The following is a 23,630-nucleotide window of genomic DNA, read 5'->3' on the forward strand; positions in this document are numbered from 1 at the left end:
TTGACGCACCGTGCGATTAATATCGGAATCGCGCGATGCACGAGCATACTTTGCCCGTGCTTCATTGAGCTTCAAAGAGGTCCATGGCGAATTTATCAACGATACAGGTGAGATAAGAATTTTTAGAATGATGAACCATCGATATAAAGAACATATAAAATGGAAACTTGAAATGTCATGATGATAGTTTTATTAGCATTTCGACTGATTTAATAATAAATAATTAATTTAATAAATAAAAATTTGTTTAATAATGAATAAAATAACCGCAACGAGAAAGAACAGATAAGAAGGATGGAAAGTTTATTAAAGATGGAATGTTTATTAAGGTTTAGTATTTGAATCCTCGAAAAATGAGTACATTTTCTAGATTTTTTATCGCGTAACGATTTGACAGAAAAATATTTTAAAAATATTAATACAATATTATTAAATAATTAAGAATTTTCAGCTTAAAATTTTTTTTTGTTAAATATATTAAGATATTATTTAGATATCTGTTATTGAAGTTTTTTCAGCATTATAAAAAAATAAAAAAATAGCAGTAGATGAAAAAAAAGTTTTATTAAAAAAAAATAATCCTTTTCTTTTGATTTATAACAAAAAAATTAAGAATCGGATTAAAAAAAGGTTTTATTAATTTTTGTTAATTTTATTATGAACTTGCATGCAAAATTTGAAGTCAATTCATCGAACATAGTCCGAATTATGAAAACATAAATCTGCAAATATTCGCACTATTATAAAAAAAAAATTTTAAGCTGAAAATTTTTATTTAAATACATAATAATATTAATAATGTAAAAAAAATAAAAAGTTTTTATCAAATCGTTGCGCTGCAAAAAAATCTAGGAGAAGGATTTATTTATTTTTCGAGAGTTTAAAACGATATGCTACTTTAATAAGCATTCCATCGTTTTTAATAAACTTCCCATCATTCTTATTTTCCATCCCCCTTACAAATTTTACAGCGCATTAAACATCGCCTCTTCTCGGCGTATTTAGATTTATCGAAACATATATCTGTATTTCAGGCGCGTTCGAGAGGAACGACCTTCTGAAATAAAAAAAAAGGCGACGTAATTCGAACAATGAATACTCATCATTACGTAGTGAAGGCCGGTTACATCGCACGAAGCGATGCGGTGTACGTACAAATAACTGTAATTGAATGAACCAATTCATTGCGGTGACACGGTCTCATTCTCTCGTGCACAAAAGCAATTAAGCATCCGAAGAAACACGACTTATCGCTTGGAGGAAGAGACGTCGGAGACGTCATCAGAAAAAAAAGAGGCCTTTTCCATTTGTCATTATTATTCAAAATAAGTAACCCGACGAGCTGGCAGCGTAACGAATGATAGAGACCGTGCAGCGACTGTGGAATCTCCGTTTGTGTAGGCGGATATAAAAGCGCCGTTTCTTTGCAAGTATGAGGATGCACCGAGGCGCGTCGGATGCACCGATCGCATCAAGGCTGCTGCGTCCAGGCTGGCAGAGAAATATATATTTTTCTTTTTTTCGGGACGCGAGGTTTTATGCGATTATATTACCGTCATTAAGTAAAATGATATAAGATTAGCTGTGATTCTACTCGAACATTCAGATCTTAATTGCGATCAGTTACACGATTATTTTTACGATTAATTTACGTCACTTATATGATATACAAAAAATAATGGTATAATCATAACAGATAGTATTTTCTTATTTTGTTCGTGAGAGGTTTTCTCTCTCTCTCTCTCTCTCTCTCTCTTTCTATGTAACGTTGGTTATTAACGAACGCAATATCCGTGCTGGAAGAATTAAACAGCGGATGGAAGAGATCGAGGAACGTTGGGAGATAACGAGAGAGCCGGCCAGGGCCACGCGGATAAGCATCGCGAGAACCGAGCAGGCAATCGGAGCCTTTGTTCGCGCCGAGAAGGACAATCCCGGTTCGAAAAAGCACGGACGAGACTATTAGATCTCTTCGTTGGTCAATTTTTGTAATTGAGAGCCATCGCTGGCCATCATATCCTTTATTGCTGCGCGCGAACGATATAATTTTTTGCGATGACGTTCTTGTTCCTCTGCTGTCTGAATCATTGAATTGCCGGCCATTTCCGGTTTCTTATACGTCCCTGGCCATTTGTACAACTGTATCCGTTGGATTTTGTTCAATAGCAGAACAATAGCATGCCGTGTTACGGCATGACAAGCGCGACTTTGTGAAAGATGCTTTTTTCGGAAACTAAATAATCTTAGATTACTCGCGTTTGTTGTGCCGGCTTTTTTAATCGGAAAAATCGAAGAGAATGTTATCAATCAGAATCTTATCAAACGCACAATTGTATTTATGGGATCAAATTGAAAGCGATATTTTTGTCACGATCAAAATAATTCTTTCCTATTCAATATTGATTATTTTTATAATATTATTTACTCATGAAAAATTATATTATTCTCTTTAAACTCAATAAATATCATAGATATGATGGAATACTTTTTGAACAGCACTAGCTTGAAAAGGCCATTTGCTCATCTTTTAAAGGTGGTCGTAATTACTTAGGCATCCCGACATGAATTGTTTTCTCGGAGTGCTATTTATCTACCGCATTGCTTTTATACCGTTCCTCGGATTTACGAGCTTGTGACGGCTAGAGCGTGATTGCTCGATGCGTTTTAAATTGCGAAGCTTGCACTTGCAACAAGCCTCCAACAATTTCATTTCTAATCCAATTTCGTTGGAATCTCCGCGATCGTTTCCGCGTTTCTCACGTCATACAATTTATATATATCTCCGTCTTGCTGTTTTAAACATAGTTTGGTTTCCAATTTTGTCCAGTTAGTAGGATGAAATTGTTCAATGAAATTGTTATGTACGATAACGCAAAAATAATAAAAAAAAAATTAGAGAGACCTTTCGCGGATCTCACAAGTTTCAAGGAAAAACCTAATTCAGTGGTGTAGCTCGAGTAACGGATCGCAGATTGTAAATTGCATTATCTACCGATTGCAGCATCAAATGTATCCTTGCGCGCATCTCCTTCGATGTGCACTTACTTGCATAATGCAATCCGTGCCGCGCAAATCGCTTATCGTTATTCGCAAATCTTCCTGCAATTCTTCTAATAAAATCTTTTTCTCTTGTTTTTTAAATGCTACATTTGATGATTCTTCGTCGAGACACGTGAGATGAGATTGAACGATGATGCATTCAAATCGTGTTAGGCTCTTGCAATTGTCCGCGAACATCCACGATCTCGGACGCAATGATCTCCTTCCTCTCGATACACGTCCTGTTTATGCATCTGGGACTGTAATCTCGATCTTGACTCAAACAAGTCTTGGTCTCACCATATTCGCATAATGAAACTATGTCATTTGCATCTTTAATTTCGCGTGATATAAATGGAATTACGGTAAAAATGTAATTAAATCTAAATATTTAGCGTCTCACACTTTTTAAATGTTAAATTTAAAAAATTGTTTTAATTATATTTCGATTATTTTACATCTACATTTTTTTTAAATTTAATCTAAAAATTTAATTTCTTTAAATTTCCGTTATTTATTAACAATGCCTACAATTTTATGATTACGTTATAATATTAAATAATTAATTGTGAAAAAATTTATCAGGATCGTTTTGATTATGTTCGGAGATTATGTCACACAACTATGTGACGAATAATTGTTTTCATTGTTCTCACGAGAAATGAAGGAAACGGTCGAATTTGTAACTTTCAACTTAATGTAAGGAAACGGCCCTTCTTCTGACATAAAACAGTGCACTTATGTACTTGCATTCTTTATGTTCGGTTTAGGCCCAGTGCATGCTCTATCGTTCGTGGAAATTGTATTTACACATACACTAATATATGCAACACACACACACACACACACACACACACATACATGTACCTCTTCCATCGAACTTGTTAGTCGTGATTTGTACTTTAAACGGAAATGCAGGCGCGTCTGGAACGGGAATATAAACATGCAATGCAATGCAATCGCGGAGGAAAAAATTCCCAACTTTTGCAAGGAGAAATATAATTGTCATATTTATAATAATCATATTTATAATATATAATGCTAATAGACGCACGCGTTACGTAATGTCTCGTCTAGATACAATTTTCTTGTGAAGAAATTTTTGTTGTCACTTCCGCTCGCATGGTCACTAGCGGTATTACGATGCGAGTGATGCAATATAACAGTTTTAATGTATAATATAAGGTTAATGTTATCATATATTGAATTATATACATATTACATTTGTACATGTAAAAATTCCATGTCGTTATGAGTAAATAGATTAGCTGCATATATTTCTGTAAATATTCAAGAAATATTTGCATGCATCGTTAATTGCTATTATTGATATTAGGATAAAAGCTTGTCGCGTTACAATCGCGTATACACATATAACGTCGATATTTGTATAGAAGAATTAAAATGCGACGCCATGTGAAATACGATAATTATTTTATTACAATGTCAAAACTCATACGGCAATAAAATGTCAGCGTATTATATCCCACTTATCATACACCGAAAACTTCATATTATATACGTTGATGATACCTTAGATATAGGCGCATTATTAACTTCTAGTAATTTCAATGTAATAGATTTTCATAACGCCATCAGATATTTTGTACAAAAAATATCTATCCCGCGTATACGCGTACGTCTGGCGAGATATCCAAAATTAAATGCGTCATTAGACGCACATAATGAAGAAATAGCACGATTATCGCCGTGAACTGTGTAAAGTCGAATATCGTTTAATAGAATATATTTGATTCTATTCTTTTAAGGAGTCATTTGAACTCTGTTAAAATATCGAGAATTATTTCTAGATTTTCTGCAGCGCAATGATTTGATAAATCGATTTTTCTACATTATCATTAAATGTACTTAAATATATTTAAATAAAAACTTTCAATTTAAAAAATTTTGTTTTATTGTTATGCGCATATTTGCAGATTTATATTTTCATGCACGATGTGCATGAAAACTTCATGCTATGTCCGACAGATTGACTTCAAATTTTGCATGCGAGTTCATAATAAAATTCCGTATTTGTTAACCAAGCTTGTATTAAATCTCTCCACTTTTTTGTCTTGTTTATAAACAAAAAAAAAGATGAATTAAAAAGAAACAGAACTTTTTTTCAAAACACCAATTTTCTTTTCCTTTAAACTTAAAAAGAACTGCTTGAATAACAAAGCAATTAATATAGTTTTTAACAGAATTTGTACCTTTGATGCTGGATAAGATAATGTGTTTATGCACACCGTTCCGCCTGCAGCTCTCTAAAATTAGAAGAGATTCGCAAAACTAAGAAAGAAATTTTGTTTTGAGCTGACATTTTTTTATTCAAGTATTTAATAATTTTGTATTAATATTATCAAAAAAATGTTTTTTTACAATCGTTGCGTTGCAAAGTCTAGAAAATGTATTTATTAGTCAAAGATTCAAAGGAGTATTTCTCAAGATCATCTAAATTCATTTTGTGAAAAAGATGAGATGAGAAACTGGAAACTAAAAGTTTATTTGTAGTAATCCCATTATATTGTCAAGCGTGCGTTAACCGTGCTATGTTCGCGCCATTTCCGGGATAGATTAATAATTCCACCATTTAGTGCTCCGAATACGTTAACGTAATTTTGAGTTCTATAGTCTTCAGCTGTAACGAGCTTTAAAATTGATAAATTTTAAAATTGATTAACCCCTATCCAACTTAGAAACATGAAGTAAATTTTAATCGAAATGCTTTAAGAAACTCTTCTAATATCTCTATTTTTAAGGTCGGAAGATTTCTGCGAAATTTCGTAAAAATTCAGAAAACATTCGGGTATATTCGTTTAAATAACTTAAGGAGCGTAATGATTTTAATAACTATATATATATATATATATATATGCGTAGATGTTTGCTCACGACTTTTCTGGATTTCTTTTTCGAACACTAAATGATATTCTCCGATTTTGTGACCGAGTTTCTCGCAAGAATAAGATCCGTAGAAGCGAGATGATTCAACGATTATGCAAATTAATCATCGCTGAATTTTTCCTTAATTTCGTACTGTTAGATGCATCCGTTGATAAACGAATAGACAAACATGATATGTTTTGTTAAACAAAATCCGATGCAGCAGCGACTGTCGATTAAGCGGTGATTTTCTTCTGACACGATTCTCTTTTCATTTTCTGTTCTTTGACAGATTATATTATTGCATGAATGAGATGTGCTGCTATAATGAAATAATAAAATATATCAAACGTGAGAAAACCATTATCTGTAACCGTCGCAAACCATCGCTAAGATATATATATAAATGATTTAAAAGAAATAATAATATAATATTACCATTGTTTCCTTTTAATTATCTTCATTATTTCTGGGCCATTGTCTCTAAACGTATTGTGGTAGTGTTATGAATTTCGGTCATATGCGTTACAAGAATGTAAGTATTAAAATTCCTAATTTCCATACCGCAAAGATAACACTCGCAATTATTACGGTTACTTTTTTCAAAATTAAACAATGGTCTTACCCATTGCTCGAGTTTCTTCACCATATCAGGATTAACCATATGCTCAGAATCTAAGTGATTAAATAATTTGGTGTAACGTCCAGTAATAAGTTTGTTACAAGCTTGATATTTGCATTTTAAATAACCGTTTTCTAAATCAAAATATTCAGAAAGTGCATTCCATTTTTCATCTTCTGTGATCCTTCCTTTTTTTAATTTAAGAGAAAGCGAATGTTTTGTTTTTAAATGTTGGTTTGCATTAGATAGGAATGTAATTGAGAAATTTTTATTACAAATACTACATATTGCCACATCGTCTTTGAGTGTGAAAAATCCCCACCTCCATCTAGTCGTTTTGGCTCTTATCACATCCTCCATTTATCGCAGATCGTGTATCACTAAATTTAAAAGAAGAATTATTTCAAGCAATAGTATACGGAGGACAAGATGATGATAAAATCAAAAGCGAAAAGACGTATGATTCTTTGTGTGTACGTAAATATAAATATTGATACAGTTTAAGTCTGTCTAACGAATAACGCTTTATTACTTTTCGTTATTCAATAATCGCGATATTAATTTCACGCTAAAAATACGCGCAATATTTGCAGCTAAAAAGCAATTATAATAAATAAATTTTAATTGATAAATCTTGATATGATGTTGGCTGAATCAAGTTGGCTCGAATTTAATATGAATTACAAATCATACTCATTTAATTTGAATATTTATAATTCTCGATAAAAAAATCTATTAAGCATAAAAATAAAAATAAAAATAGTTATGATTTTATAAAATTTTATAACGATAAACTTTAATTGCTTATTAATGATATAACTTATGATTTTGACACTATTATAATAGTTTTTTTAATAAAAATATCTTGTTTTTGTAATTAATAATTAATCAGTAATTGAAATATATACTTACACGATGCAATGCTACCAGATCTTATATCTTGAAAAAATTATTTGAAATGAGTTGAAATGATTTTTGTGCGTCTATTTCGAAAATCTAACAAACCTTTTCTTATTTCTCTTTTGCGAATACTGTATCCATGAATATTCTTCAAATTAAATCTTTTGGATCGTGCCTTACTATTCTTTCAGAAACTATTATTTTTATTGTTAGCCGTTTGTTCGTAATATTTCTCAGGAATAGCCGCCCACGAAGAGTAATGTGTCCGTTTGAGGCTTCAACGTGTATCTGACTCGTATTCGGCAAGTTCCGAATATGATCCAGAGCGCTCTGTATATTTGTTTAATCTCTTCAAGGTTATTGACACGTATATTGTATATGTTTAGAGAAATTTTAACGTATGAAAAGTCAGCGCAATTTTGATTATCACCACCGGGAACTCTATAAAGTCGAATGAATATCGTTTAATAGAATGTACTCCGTTCTATTTGCTCCTTAAGGAAGCATAACTGTTTGAACTCTCGTAAAATGAATACGTTTTCTGTATTTTTTTACAGCGCAATGATTTTAAAAAAACTTTATTTTTTTTTTACATTATTATTAAGCATTTAAATACAAATTTTCAGGTGAAAAAAAAAATTTTATATATCTTTTTTATGGATATTTGTAGGAAATAGTAAAATGCGGCAATGAATGTCAATTAAGCTGTGATCTCCTGAAACGGTTCTCCTTTCATCTTCTGTTTTTTTGCATTTTTGCATTAGCATTAGAAATGAGCTATAATGAAATAATAATTATTTAATATATTATACGTGAGTAAATCGTAATCTGCATCGCGACAAATAATAATTAATATATATATATATATATATATATATATATACATGATTTAAAAAAAAATAAAATATAATATGTACCATTGTTTATTTTATTCTTTTGTTTTGAGTTCTGAAAGTACATCAACCTTTGGTCTGAATTCTAAAGGTACGTCAGCCTGATGCACATTGATCAAATGTTTCATAAAAATGAAAATATTAGAGCTGGTGAAATCTTCATTGCATATGCTGCATAATTGCTTTATTATTATCCTATTTATATTTGTTTCATATGGAATATATTTATAATAAGTCCATAGCCAGGTCTGGAGTTTGTCCGTTTTATCTTTATTAACTTCATGTATGTCGGTTAAGTGTTCCATCAGTCTGTCAGCTTTTTTTTCAAGAAAAAAAACTTTCCTACAAATTTTGCACCTCAGATTACCGTTTCCCGACGTTTTGAAATGCTTGGAAATTAATCTCCACTGTCCCTTTTCTGATAAAGGTTGTGTTTCATCTCTTAATGAAACACAATTGCGATTATGTCGAGTCTCTATGTGTTCTTTTGCGCTACTTGTGTCTATTTCACACTCAAAATTTTTACCACAAATACAGCATATTGCTATATTGTTTTCTATTGTACAATAATCCCATTCCCAATCCGTCAACATTTTCTCTCTTCCTATGATATGCACTATGTATCTCAAATCGTGTACTAAATAGAAAAAAAAAAAGAATTATTTCAAAGTATAGAATAAGAAGAATAAGAAGTTGATAGCAGAAAGCTCGTAAGATCGCGGAAAGACGAATGATTCTTTGTATGTATGTAAATATAAATATTAATACATAGTCTAAATCTGTCTAACGGATCGCTTTATTACCTTTCGCTATTCGATAATAACAATATTAGATTCACATAAAAAATACGCGTAATATTAGCTAAAAACAATTCTAATAAATAAATGCAAATGTTAATTGTTATATCTTGATATGATGTTATCTAAATTAAGTATTAAGCTTAAATATTTAATATAAATTACAAGTAATACTCATTTGATTTGATTATTTATGATGGACTTGTGATAGTCTATAAATCCATAAAAACATAATTAAAATGTGCAAAATCTTACAACAATAAATTTAATTGATTATTACTGGTATGACTTGTAATTCCGGGATTATTATTATAACAATTATTATTTTTATATAAATATATTTTTAACTCCAATTAAACCGATAATTAATCAATAATTGAGATATCACATTATAATGCAAAATGCAATGCTACGAAATTTTATATTTTGAAAAAATGTTGAAATGATTTTTATATGTGTATCTCGGAATTTTAATAGGTAATTTCTCCACATTTCTCGTGTCATATATCGTACCTGTTAATGTCGTTCTTTAAATTGAATATTCTGGCTCACTGTTCTTGCTGACTATCGGTTATAAGAATTATTTTTATTAGACGTTTTGTAATTTTTCTCAAATAAAGCCACGAAGAATGAGATGCGTGAATCCGAATGAGCGTCCGATTCGTATTTAGAAAATTCCGATGAGTGTCAGGACACACTGTATACGTACTTATTTAACCTCTTCAAGGATACTCACATATATATTTAGTGTATATATTTAGAAAGTTTTAATGTATAAAATCTTTCCACGAATAGTTAATCATAAATATAGTATTTTTTTTCAGAGTTTAGAATATTTTTACAATTTTTATAAATACACTTCCGCTGATCGCTAACGGGAAGACGATATGGACGATGCAGATGCAAAATGCGTGCAATGTAACAGTTATAATGCACGGAACGTCGACAAGATCGTGGAAACACGTTTTGTAATTCTAACAGGATTTAAAACTGATTATTAGAGTCGTGAATTTGTATTATTTCGCCCAATTCCAAAAATTGCCTCAAAACAATATCGCTATTATCTGTCTTCGATAAAATGGAATAGTTATCTCATATACATAGCCAAAATTATTTATCATTATCGCGATTTAAATGTATATATTTTCTCACTCGAATGGACAAGATTGTGCCAAATTTAAATAAAATAAAAGAATTATACAGAACTGCAATAAAAATTAGATAAATGTGGCAATTAATGATTTCGTTTATTTGACAGATGGACAAAAGATCAGCTGTATTTCTTATAACAAGATAAAATTCATTAGAAATCTGGATTAAATTAATCTAAATACCTTATGAAATGCTTTTAATACGTGAAATATTTTTAAAATCTAAAGTATACATGAATAAAGATACAACGATCACATTCCAGAACCGGCTACGAAATTATCATAAATATATTCCTGAAATACATATATTAAAGGAATTATGCTGCAAATGCAATGAAGATTTTACAAGTCGCTAGCTATCGTAAATCTTACGTCACAAGTCTCCGTTCCTTTTTGCTCCAATATCGGAAAGTAGATAAAAAATTATATTAATACACGCAAAATTAGATAATGATTTCAACGAAAATATACATCTGCAAATTTTTGCGACGTATTTTTCTTATAAAGGAAAATTAATGTTAGCGCCATACTTTATGTTATAATAAAATTTGAAGCGATCTATTATCTTGTTGCAAGAAATGTATCCTTTGCCGTTTTTTCAAGGAATCGCGTGCAATATTTTCCGCATCGTCGGCGAAGCGAGTTTGACGACAGGAAGTCGAACGTCGCTCGTTCAGTTACATTCTCGATATTTTATGCCCCTCATGTCCATCACGATGCATTAAAATCTTACGCACGCAAAACACCCGAGTTCTCGCATAACCGTGCGTGTCCGCGTTGAGACACTCTGACAGGTACGCTATTAGTTTTTTAGACTACGACTCCTTACCGTTTTTTATGATCTGTTTCATTAATATAATATTTATTTATGCTGTCATTTACAATATAAGTAAAAATCATTAAGATTAATGTTCAGATTTGTCGGCTAAAAATTTATAGGTAAAAAGAAAATATAAGTTTTGTATAATTTTTATATTTTTTGTTATACACAGTACTTTGTTTTCAACTTAGTAATTATTATTTTATTTTATTTTATTTATAATTTGATTTAATTTATTTTAATTTAATTTAATTTAATTTAATTTTATTTATTTATATTTAATTTAATTATATTTAATTTAATTACAATTTTTTATTTCGACATTTTTATCTTGCAGGGTATATATATATATATATATATATATATATATATATATTTTTTATGGCTAAAGAGATTCAATAGTGTAGATTGCAATCGGCATACAATACATACACAACGGGATTTATAGAAGCTGTTAATTTCCCTTTATATTTTAGCATCCTAAATTACTTGCGTGTTCGCATGGACTTAAACGAATTATACCGTAACCAGGGAGGGGTCATCGAACCGCGGTCTGTCAGAAGAATTCAGAAAAACATCTTTGCCAAAGGCACGGTTAGTTAAGGCAGGTTTTACGACAGAACACACATAAGAATGGTGCGCGTTATTGAATAATCCATATATACGTTATCAGTACATGCCTTGTCTTATGTACTTATTCTTTATCCTGAGATCTAACAATAAGAAAGATTCAGGTAGAATATATAGATTTTATTTCACGTTACGAAAATGTTACGAAATGCATATATTGAGTCGTTCGGAAAATAATTTCGTATTTTTTTTTTTTTTTTCTTTTAAAAAGAGAAGAATAAAAACGAAAAAATTAAAAAAATTAAAAAATTGCTTTCCGAACGACCCAATAGATAACTACGTGTTTATGTTGACTCACATCTTTTTTTTTTAATTACATTTTATTATTCAAATTTATTTTTGCATTCGATGTTTGGAGGGAAAATTTTATTCTTTGTTCACGAGACTTTCAATTTACATCATCGTTAAGTGTTACTTGGAAGGTAGCGCAAACATATTTGTCAGGCGAAAATATATAGGAGAGCGTAGAAACGTCAATCGTTTCGTAATCAAAGCATATCGCACACGTGCGATTTTACATTTGACTGTCATGTCAAATTTTTTTTTTTATTCAATAATATAGTTTTCACCTTGCTTGCATGCTTCTGGCATCGCACGATCTCAAGCCAGCAATCTTCGTTTCGGAAGCGCGCTCGCGCGTAAAATGAGTTTCGACGAAAACGAGGGGGCGGAGGGGGAGATAACGAAGGCGATTCTACAAACGGCGGAAGTCGCACAGCGTGGCTCGCGTGTCGTTTGCAAATTACACTCGCTCAGGGGAACGTCTTCTTCGACGCGCCTTTGTTTCGCCCTTCGGGAACTTCTTCGTGAGTCAGAGGCGGAAAAAGAAAAGAACACCGCGCCTCTGTGTGTGTACGACGTGTAAACACGATGGAGGAAAAGAAGGCCGTCGCGAGAGAATGGAAAACCGAATAAAAGCGGCGCCGTGACGTGAGGCTCATTAGCATTTTTATGGACTTGCTTTGCGCCGCCGTGACATCAGATTCGCCGTCACGTGTCCAAGTGGAATCTTATCCGAGTCGCTCGGCACAAAGAGAGAAGCCGAAAAGGTCAAGTACCCTTCGACTTTCGACCCGACTTGGACACCACGTGGCGCGTTGACGTTTGATTTCGAGTAACATATCCTGACCCGGCATCAGCTGGTTGTCTCGGATATCTAAAATTGATTCTACACAATGATACCGCAATGATGATCTCACAATTTTGATGCGCTATGAATGCGCATAATCAATTTTGTTTTTAAAACTAGCATATTTTTCGTATGACATCTTATATTTGTATGACATCTCAAATTTAACGCAAATAAATAAAAATGTATTATATAATTAATATAATTAAATTTCAATTAATTTAAGAAAAATTAATCAATTTTTTTTAATTATTTAAGTCAAATACATCATTAGATTTAATATCGTATTTAATTTAAATACTTAAATATTTTAATTAAAGAAATAATAATTAGTTGAACGCATTTAGTCAAGTTAGAACTGTTTTCTTAATGATGTAAGAAGAATTTTTATCCACAAAAATTGATAGATTGTGCAGAGATAAATTCTCGGAAATTGCAAGGAAAGTAAAGAATTTGTTTTTCCATCCTTTTTCTTTTAGATAAACGCAAAATTAAAAAGATGAAATAAATCGCGTGATCGTGGCCGGTCGTCGACCTTACGTATTCCGGGATACTTTCGGGATCCCATTTCGATACTTTCGACGATGATCAAACGATCGGAGTCCGATATTACGAGGAGCGGCATCATTAACTTTCCGCGTGCCATTAATTGCTTCCTTCGATGATCGAGCGTTGTTTCTCAATTTAGTAACGAGAGGGAGGACAATAGCATTAAGGAAACGCTCGTCAAACGTGACTTTTAATCCAATCTGAAGATAAGACTTTTGCAATTACTCATCCTGCTCGTATTGTGAAAGAGAGACGAGAGAAAGTTAAAAAATAAATAAAAATAATACTTTTATAAATAATTACTTTCTTAAACCATGATACTTTATATTTACATTTATTATCTGTTCCTTTTATCATCACATCTTCATAATTACGAAGATTAAGATTTTTTTAAAATTAATAATATCTAAAAAAAATATTTTTACGAAATAAAATATTTTGTTATCTAGAAACGAACGGATCGTTCGCGGAAGTAATGCTTGATACAATCCACGATACTCCCTGACAGATAATAACCCGAATAATACGATACAGCATCGAGTCTGGATAGGATTCGCCAGGCGAGCGAAGGAAGCGAGCACCGGGATATGCCGGCACGTGACTGCCTTGCAATGACAAGAGTCAAGTTCACAACTCTCTCATCATTGTCTCTCCGGCGGGCTGATAATGATAATCCGCCAATGATTATTGTCATTACGACTCGCGCTCGGTATGCGAGCTTCCCAATTTACTCACAGGCACCGTTCTTCTTATACTCATCGCTTTGAGCTGTCGGAGCTCTAATGAATTTTCTGGAGCGATAATCCGTAGTCTCATTAGGCGCGATGAATGTGCACGAGTCCCGTTTTAATCGCTCACTGGTTAATGGCACATTTCGTCGATTATATCCTCTTACCTGTCACACTAACGAGATAATTTCCCGAGCGTAAAAAATATAATTGAAAAAGATACACACATATAGATAAGACATATATATATATATTTTTTATTTTTTGTCTTGAAAACTATTAATTTTACAAAAAAAAAAAAAAAATAAAAGAAATAAAAAGTTTCTAAAAGAATCAAACTTTCTAATATATATATATATATTTTTTTTTTTAAAGGTTACATTCCGATCCGTTAAAAAGTTTTAATAAAAAATTGAATAGGAATTATTAGTTTTATTTCCTTATAACGATACGGGAAAATTAAAAACAACATTAAGAAGTGTCCTTTCTACCAGTGGAAAACCAAATTTCATCTTTTTAGCTTGTCCAAAATTTGAAAAAAAAAAGAAAAAGAAAAATTTAATTTTTACTCCCCCTTCGGAAGAGTATAACTCCTTAGGGAGGAATATAGGAATATATATGAAAGATTCTTTTTAATTTTCGGCAAGAAATCATCTAAAATTTTTTGCATTTATTTAATTTTTTTTTTTTTTCGAAATTAATGATTTACGATATCAGGAAGATTGCGAAGATAATAATTAACCCTTCGATTAGGCTGCTTGCTTGTTGCGAAAACGAAACGGATTAAACAGAAAGCGATAGCTCATATATTGCCACGGCCCATTCGACCAACCGCAACAATCTCACAATCGGTACAAATATTCGTGCTCATCTTCGCGTTTTACTGCTCAAGCAAAGTCACGCGTTCGCTTTCATCGTTATTTCATGCTGACCCGATCGAAGAATCTCTTTCGTCTTCCGACCGTTTTATGATGGATTGTGAAACGGCACCCATAACGAAATTCTCAAACAGACACGGATGTTAGGCCGGAAAACAATTTTGCCGGCGGAATGTTTTAATAAAAAAAAAAAAAAATAATCGCAAAAGGCTCATCGGACCTCTTCTCCGTAATTAGGCCCGCTTCAAGTAACATCCTCCGGCTTCGCGATTATCTTGAAATCGAGAGCAGATTCGTAACAGGTGAATCCCGGTTATTAAACTCCGAGCTATTAACTTACGCGATTCGTATTCCCGACGCGCGTGTCGGGAATTAATAACGATAAATTACCGTACAATGGCCGCGCACGCTCTATATAGGAATCGTTCAATGGGTTTCGACGATCGATTCGTATCATTGAGCGTCGCTGCTCATTCAAGTATATCTTCGACGCGTATACGGTGTAGTTATCGAATAAATTCATCACAGCTCTTGTAAGGTGCCGTTACATTAATTGTCTCGATCGAATTAAATCAAGACAATTTTATATAATCAGGATCGGATAAGTTGATTTTTTTTTTTTTTTTAATCAAGTTAAATTTGAAGTTAATGACTCAAAAATTAATTAGGTTTACGTTAAAAATTACTTAAAAATTTACTCAGTTAAAACTAAGTTAAAAAATTATTAACTCATTAAAATCAATTTTAATTTTATCCAACAGCGAATCGATACATCCAACGAACTTGAAATGAAATAATTGCACTGCGATCAACTATTTTCACACGATTTTAATATTGATAAATTATTTTAACTTGTATAAAAATATTAATAAGATTAATAATATTAATGCATTTAAAAATAACTAATTTAAGTTAAAAGTTAACAAACTTAAAATTAACTAAATTATGTTAAAAGTCATTAACTTTTCATTTTTTTAATTTAACTTTTAACTGTTTAACTAGTTACTATCCAACCCTATATATAATAATAATAATATTCGAATTATATATATAATAATAATATTTAAAGGAGCGCGACTCTGATCTAAAGTTGACGGTCAAAGTTAATTTTTTTACAAATACGATAATTCACGCAATTATAGATGCATATAAATTAGATATCATAATCTACATTTATTTTACGCTAAAATATAATTTGCGTACAATAATATCGTCTAACCTGCTACTTATATTTGTTATAATCTATTAATTAATAATTTCATTAATTTATTTCGTGTTTCAGCGACTGCAACGATAGCGAGTACCGTGCAGATCGAATGTGCGAGCGAATCAATAATCGTTCACATCTCGACGGAGGGCAACACAGACTTCCATGGTCTGGTCTACCCACGTGGATTGTCGAAGAACAGCTCCTGCCTGCAGGAGTACAGGAGTCAGCCCGCTCCGATCACGTACAATCTGCCTCTCAGATCCTGCAACACTATGCCCACTGAACTGGTGAGTTTTTCCTTCCCTCAATCCATGGATCTATGAATCTACGAGTAAGAGCGCTTTTAATTTTTTTATTTTTTTTATTTTTTATATTTATTTATTTTTCTATCTTTTGGATTGACAGTAATTCTCGTTTTTCGGCCTCGCCGTCAACGACGGCGAAAAATCCCGCGTGTAAACCCATTAGATTATTACCCATTATCTTAACAAGCGCCGTGGAATTATCACGAGGGTGCTCATTATTACGTTGCATCAACCTGCACCTTCGACCGATCGTTTTAATTTGGTTTATCGCCTCTCCGGATCGATTTAGCTGCGCGCCAATTTTCCGGTATCTATCGGTAGCAGTAATTACGTCTCGTGCTTTATATAGCTTGGCTCGAAATTATTCGAAAGGCTCAATCAGAGTTAGAAGCGGCGCCGATATCTGCAATCTTCCATCTGTGACGCAAGCGTCCCGTTTCTCATTTTCCTCGCTTATTCCGATACACTTGAATGCAAAATTGCACTCATTACGCTCATTGTGATCCTGGATTATGATCGTTTCAGAATTAGGATCGCGTTTATTTGCACGTATCACACGACGAAGTCATGAATTTTCGAAAGCAATGTTAAAAGTCATACACGAAAGATAATGAGAGGAAAATTATCGTATAAAGATTATTATACAGAAATATAAAATTAACTTGCAATAATCATTACTGCTGATCTTATCGGTATAGATTGTTGATCAAATAGATAATATCATAAATAGATAAAATCATAAATATTCGTTTCAAAAGAGGAAGGAAGTCGTCTTTATAGGCCGTAGTCCCATGTAACGAGCACGATATTATCGCGATAATCACGTTAATAAGAGCCATTATCATTCCTAATGTTATTGTAACGATTGTTATTACGCCATTATGTTATTATTGTTATTATCGTCGCCCACCATGTATACACAAACGGCGAAGAACGTGCTTGTTTGCGGTCGAGTATCTCGACACGTATCACGGTTGTCGTAACGATCATCCGCGATCGCGTTTATTAGTAATAAAAAAAAAAAAAAATAAAAATATATATATCGAATCGCACGCGCGAATGCACACACGAAGAAACGAGACGTATCAGTAGCGGCCGAAGCATATAAAATAGGATAGTGGATAGAAATACGGTAGTGGTGATAGGCGGAGGTGGTGGAGGACACGTTCGTGTAACGAGGAAATCGTGTGTCGAGGCGAGAGATCGCTTCCTCGCCATAACTGGACCGTTATGTGACCGGACTTGTGCGAGGCCTTCTGCTTCTCGGCAGCGTTACGAGAGGGATATACAGGGTGTCCCAGAATCAGGACGCGTGTTTTTTCGCATCTTCGATTTTAACGTGTGAACAGAGCGTTTCCTTGTCAAAAATATGTTACAGATACATTATTTATTCTAATTGTTCATGAAATATTATATAAAGTCATTATCTATTTCCAATTTTTAAATCATTATTTAATTTCGAATTTTTTAAAATCATTATTTAATTTCCAATTTCTTTAAATTATTATTTATTTTTTATTTTCTATTTTCATTTTATATATCGCCCTTTCTAATTAAATTTCGAGTGAAATTTCTATTCAAGTTTAATAAAAAGAAATTATAATTAAGAAATATATATTAATTTTCTTTTCTCTTCTTAATTTGCTATAGAAAACTTTCTTATTTTTAATTGGTAGTCAGTTAATTATTCTATAATTGTAATACATATTTTTGTCGAGGAAAAATTATTTTTCAATTAATCAAGGCTGTGGTTAATAAAAGTATCCAGGACTTTTGGGACATTATATATATATGAAACTAAGCTTTATACGCTACGCCTACTATCAACACATACTTACACTTATGATACGTTGTATTTAAATCGATGATCAATTCGCTGTAAATTCTGATAAATGTCACAAAAATGGGATATAATAAATATATACAATATAATAAAATATATAATGATATATAATAAAAAAAAAAAACAAAAAAAACCATTCTAATATATTTTAAAAAATCAGAAAAATCAATATATAATTGCGACATTTATTTCAATTGTATAAATTAATTTTTTTAAGGTATAGAAAATTATATTTTTAAAATTGTAATTTATATTAAACACTATAATAATTTGTTCGGAATTATTATAAGCTCCAGATCGCGATATATGATATAAGGCAACACCCACGCCACTGGATTATTAATTATCGGTTTTTCCCGCGGGCCTTGCAGGCATTTGCGTAAATTTGTACTGTCGAACATTTCATGAACCGCCCACAAAAAAGGTAGAGCTGTAATCATTGGGTGTGCGCGATTGTGTTGAATGACATTCGGTTAAACGCGATCTTGGGCAGAGAATAAAGAAGGGACAACGTAGCTCGCAGCTGACGCCTCTTTTCTACAATGTAGAATGCGAAATATATGTCGAGTCGCGCTGACTCTTTAACGAATGGCTTGCTCCTTCGATCGGTTGATAATAACATCCGAGAAGAAGCTCCCGAGGCGATGCGAAACGTTCCGCCGTGGACGCGTTTCGTTTAAGACGCGCTCGCGATAATCACCGCAACGATAACGTAGATTAGACGCCGTGAAATTAATGGAGAAACTGGAGGACTTAGAGGAATATCAGCGAGGATAAATATCCGGTTGAGGAACTGAATGGGGAAACGTCATAATGGAGAATTATATTAATACACCGATTATTTCTATTCCTTTCGCACATAGACTAAAATAACTGCGAATAAAAGCAAGCATACCCTCGCGAGTGTCTGCACCTCAACAAACTATTCATTACGACGGATATGAGCTACTTCCATTAGCGGTGTATTATATCATTAACGAGCGGATTGAACTCGCCGACATTGCATTCATCGTCGCTGCTCGAACGTGAGTCGTACGGCTTGGTAATTCGCTTTACAATCGCACCCGACAATTTGATTTACCATCCGTGACAGAGATAGAAAATTCCGCGTCACTTGCCATGCCCTCGGAAGGATAAAGGTGCAACGACGGGCAAGAGACTAGTTCCTCTCGTGTAATGGCATCAGCACGTACATCTAGAGGGGCCCCTTCTAATTTAAGGGCTGACACGCCGAAGGGTACAATAATTCGCGCCGGAACGACGTCGCTCGCTCGTAAGACGAGGTCGGATAAGAGCGAGAGGGAGTCTTTGACCTCCGAGCGGTTCCCGGTAATTCTCTAGTGGATCCCCGGTGTGGGCGTCCATCGTGGGCAGTCGTGGTTTTCGCACACGCGTGTATTAAATTGACGTTAAACAACTTTGACGTTCCTGCATAAATTTATGTTGATTCCCTTCTTTTTGAATTATTTTTAGGTATTAGAAAAAAAAAAATACACGTACTTTTATGATGTAAGAAATTATAGAATGCCAAAAATGATATGTTTCCGGTTTTCTTTTTCCTACAATTATTCTTATTTGCTAATTAGTCTTAATCGCGAGTAACGGGAGGATGAGCATGGATGAAATGATACGCGAGAAGCTGCAGCCTAATATGGCGAAGCTGTAGCGATTCTTACATAATCACCTTCAAGTGCACATTCTCGCGTAGATGGCTCGATGTCTTCTTACGCAATGAAAGACTCGACGAATAAAAAAATATACGAGCAAACTGTACGCTGTCAAATTCCTTCACGCGCAAAATTCGATTATTATCTCGTTGCTCGGTAAATTTATTTTTATTTCTTTTAATATTTATATTGTTAAGAATTTCTTTTAAAAATGCAATAGCTGTGAATAAACACTTTCTTCAAGTTTGCGTTTTCGCGAATTAACATTTCATTCAACTCTCGCGATCTTTCGAAACTTTCTTCATAAATAATTCCGCGTTGGCGAGGATTAACATGTAAAATTATCTTCTTATGAATTTTACGATCTCGCAGCCTTTCATATTTTTTACTTGCAAATTTGATGGCATCGATGAAACCTTAAGTTGAGTGGACCATTACCTTCTTAAGGCAATGACGTGAGTTTTGCCTATATTAGAATTAGAAAAGTAAAATCAGCGATTGATTTAATTCGTATTTTTGAATAATTTATTTTACAAATTTTTCAACATCCTCAAAGTTTTGCGAGTTTCTAGGTCATTAAAATATAATGTAAAATATACAAGATAATATATTTTTGCTCCAATCACTGAAATAATAGATATTTAAAATTATTTAAAAGTAATAATTAATAAATTATTATTAATGCAAAAATATTTATGAATATTTATAATGATTAAAAGCTTTTGAATTTATTATTATATCAATTATATGATAATTGAAAATAAAAATATTAGAGAGCGAGTCTTATAATTTTACAGCCGGTGAGAAATTTAGCCGAGAGGAATCATGTCAAATTTCGCCAAGGAGACCCATCGCTTACCCAAAATGGTTACACGAGATTTAAATGGCCAGTCTGTTGAAATCAATGTGACTTTCTCTCCATTTATCGAAAAATGGACCACCTGTAGATAAACTCGTTATTATATAATCTGACTTTTTCTTTTCTGCGTTCTTCATTATTTTTTTCTCTTAAAGATAAATTAAATATCTCTAATTTTTAATCGTTGAGATAAATTAAATATCCCTCATTTTTAATTGCCATTTTTATTATTCTTTTTTCTTAATCTAAATTCTGTTTAGTAGCTGGTTTCTGCATAAAAAAATAGTTTGATTTGTATAAAAAATTAACTTGGCAGTTTTTGGTAGGAACTTGGCTAGAAAAGAATTCGTTTATTTTTCTTTTGCACTTAATTAATTTATTTGTACATTTTCCGTTATAAAGTCCATCCACGATATTAATTTAAAACATATGGACGGTTTAAATTTAAGGAATGACATTAATTTAAGACATATCATTGACAATACAAAATGTCTTTACGCTGTAAGAAATGATGCATCGTGAACTCACAACCGGGACAAATTCAATTATTTAAAGAGACAGTAATTTATCTTGATATTACAAAATTGTGAAACGCGTAAGAAAGAAAATATTCTTCCTCACATTTTCGTGATCGTTCGCTGAATATGACGCACGTAATTACAAGAGCGTTCAACGCGATGCATAGTTAATGGCGCGATGCACGAACGACGTCGTATAAATTCTTCATCAGCTACATTTATCGCTCTTCCAAAAAAAAAAAAAAATTACATTTTAATAACGATGTCAACGGGGAATCTCGTATACTACGAGACTACGTCGTCAAGATTGATAGTTTACGATGCCTGTTAATCGACACGATAAATTTACTCTCGCGGATCGTTCCAGAGCTAGCTTCGACACGGATTCAATTATTGTTCGTCTCGATCCAGCGAATGTATCGCCGGTGTTGGATTGCGTCGTAAAAATGATTAACGGAATTGTTGCACGGCAACGGAATTAAAAGACGATGAAATGGATGCGCGAGAATAGGAAAAATCGATCGGAGCCGAGTGGTACTAAATCATGTCGCCGCGACTCGCTTGCGGCTAACATCGTCGGCTGGCATCCTGTTTTAAGAACCTCGGATCGGGAAGACGGGTGTCCTTGGCTACGGCCTTGCAAATCCGCCGCACAAATTGCATACGCGTAGACGCATCGAGCACGCATTACACGCGTGATACTCGGCGATTAATCGGACGCGGTGAATTCTTACGATCGGCTTTTTCAAGTCTGTGGAGAACGCGAGTTTTGTGAAAGTATATAATTATCGCGAATATTGAATAATTATCGCGCGTATAACGTGCAGGATTTAATATACAGGGTGTTCTCAATTTAAACATCAAAATTTCGGGAGCGTGTAGGCGACCGATAAACTAAGAGAAAAAGTTCTCTGGAGATTTGTCTCTTTTTTGTTTCGTTTTGAAGAAAATTGCAAAAAAAGAAAGCAAACTGAAATTATTAAAACACTGAAATTATTAAGTTTATCAAAAAGTACTACAAAATAAAAATTCCAAGACAAAGAATTAAGAAAAAAGAGTGAGTTAAAATCCTCCTGAGATAAAAATAGATTAGGGACAAAATTTCGCGTATTTATTTGCAATCCTCTAATTTTATTTCAAGAGTATTTTAATTCACTCTCTTTTCTTAATTTCATGATATTTACAATTTTTATTTCATGATACTTTTCGATAAGCCTAATAATTTTAATGATATTTTAAATTTTTTGGTGAAAATATTTTGTTTCTTTTTTCGCGATTTTCACAAAACGAAGCAAAAACGAGCAAAACTAAAGTTTAAATTGAAAACATCTTGTATAATCAGCTCTCAATATTGTTAAATCGCGAAGCCGACTGATTCGCTTTCTCTTTTAAGTCTTATTCTTCTGCATCTACGAAACATCACTGTAAAATCGCGATCCAGTTTTCGTTACGACAGAAAGTCGCTCGACAAAGTTTCCCAGAAGTTTCGCAGAACTACATTACCCAACATCGAGACAACGATTTTCAAGTTTTCCCGTTTTCCGGATTAGAAGGATTTTCCCCCGAGCCACGTCGACTCATATTTTGTTGATAAGAGTTGATAAGATTCTCGATCGAAGATCGTATTACATAAATTAATGCGGAACTGCTAACGATCGTTAGGATGAAAAAAGAGAGATAAATTTTCTTTTTAAATAAAAAGTAGAAAAGTAAAGATATAAAATATATTTACGCATAAAAAATTATTTATTTGATCCATTCTTAAAAAAGACATTTTAAATCGATACTTGCAAGATACTACGCACAGATACCCATGTCCTAAGTGCTCACAATTTAGATCACTTAGAAGATGAGAAATCAGCTTCTCTAGCGAGCGAAAATCGAACCTATATATATATAATAAATAGTATCTCTCTTAGTCTGACTCTTCCCCTTTGACCTGTCCGGCATGGGTGACCCTACCGGTAACATAATATTAACGTTTTCAAGTGAAATAAGTTTGATCGCTTTGAGTGATTAAATCCAATTTGTCATGAATATATGTTCGACCAAGAATAGATTTTGAAAGAATTTGATTAATATAAATATATATATATATATATATATATATATATATATATATACATTAATAATAATATAAATAATATAAAGTTCACGCTTCGTTTTTGATGCTATTTTGGCTTCAAAGCACAAGATTTTTTGCCCT

At 32.7% G+C, this 23,630-nt stretch overlaps 1 protein-coding gene and 2 long non-coding RNA genes across 4 annotated transcripts in view; 1 reads left to right on the plus strand and 2 right to left on the minus strand.

Moving 5' to 3' along the window:
- LOC126858587 (cuticlin-4) overlaps positions 1-23,630 on the plus strand; it is an 81,536-nt gene that overhangs the window by 20,925 nt on the left and 36,981 nt on the right. The window contains exon 4 of the mRNA XM_050609048.1: positions 16,305-16,519. Within this exon, the coding sequence (XP_050465005.1) occupies positions 16,305-16,519 (215 nt within the window). The remainder of the gene's footprint in view (positions 1-16,304; positions 16,520-23,630) is intronic.
- LOC126858619 (uncharacterized) lies at positions 3,553-7,734 on the minus strand. Of its 2 annotated transcripts, XR_007688702.1 has the most exons (4): positions 7,460-7,734; positions 6,676-6,927; positions 6,364-6,600; positions 3,553-6,247 (listed from the first exon to the last, which is right to left on the minus strand). It is a non-coding gene; the product is annotated as an uncharacterized LOC126858619 (long non-coding RNA). The 2 variants fall into 2 exon arrangements; XR_007688701.1 differs by having other exon boundaries at positions 6,364-6,927.
- LOC126858621 (uncharacterized) lies at positions 8,106-9,791 on the minus strand. Its single transcript, XR_007688704.1, has 3 exons — positions 9,651-9,791; positions 8,365-8,977; positions 8,106-8,224 (listed from the first exon to the last, which is right to left on the minus strand). It is a non-coding gene; the product is annotated as an uncharacterized LOC126858621 (long non-coding RNA).

This window comes from Cataglyphis hispanica, chromosome 26 (assembly GCF_021464435.1).
Source record: "Cataglyphis hispanica isolate Lineage 1 chromosome 26, ULB_Chis1_1.0, whole genome shotgun sequence".
In the NCBI taxonomy this organism is placed as follows: Eukaryota; Metazoa; Arthropoda; class Insecta; order Hymenoptera; family Formicidae; genus Cataglyphis; species Cataglyphis hispanica.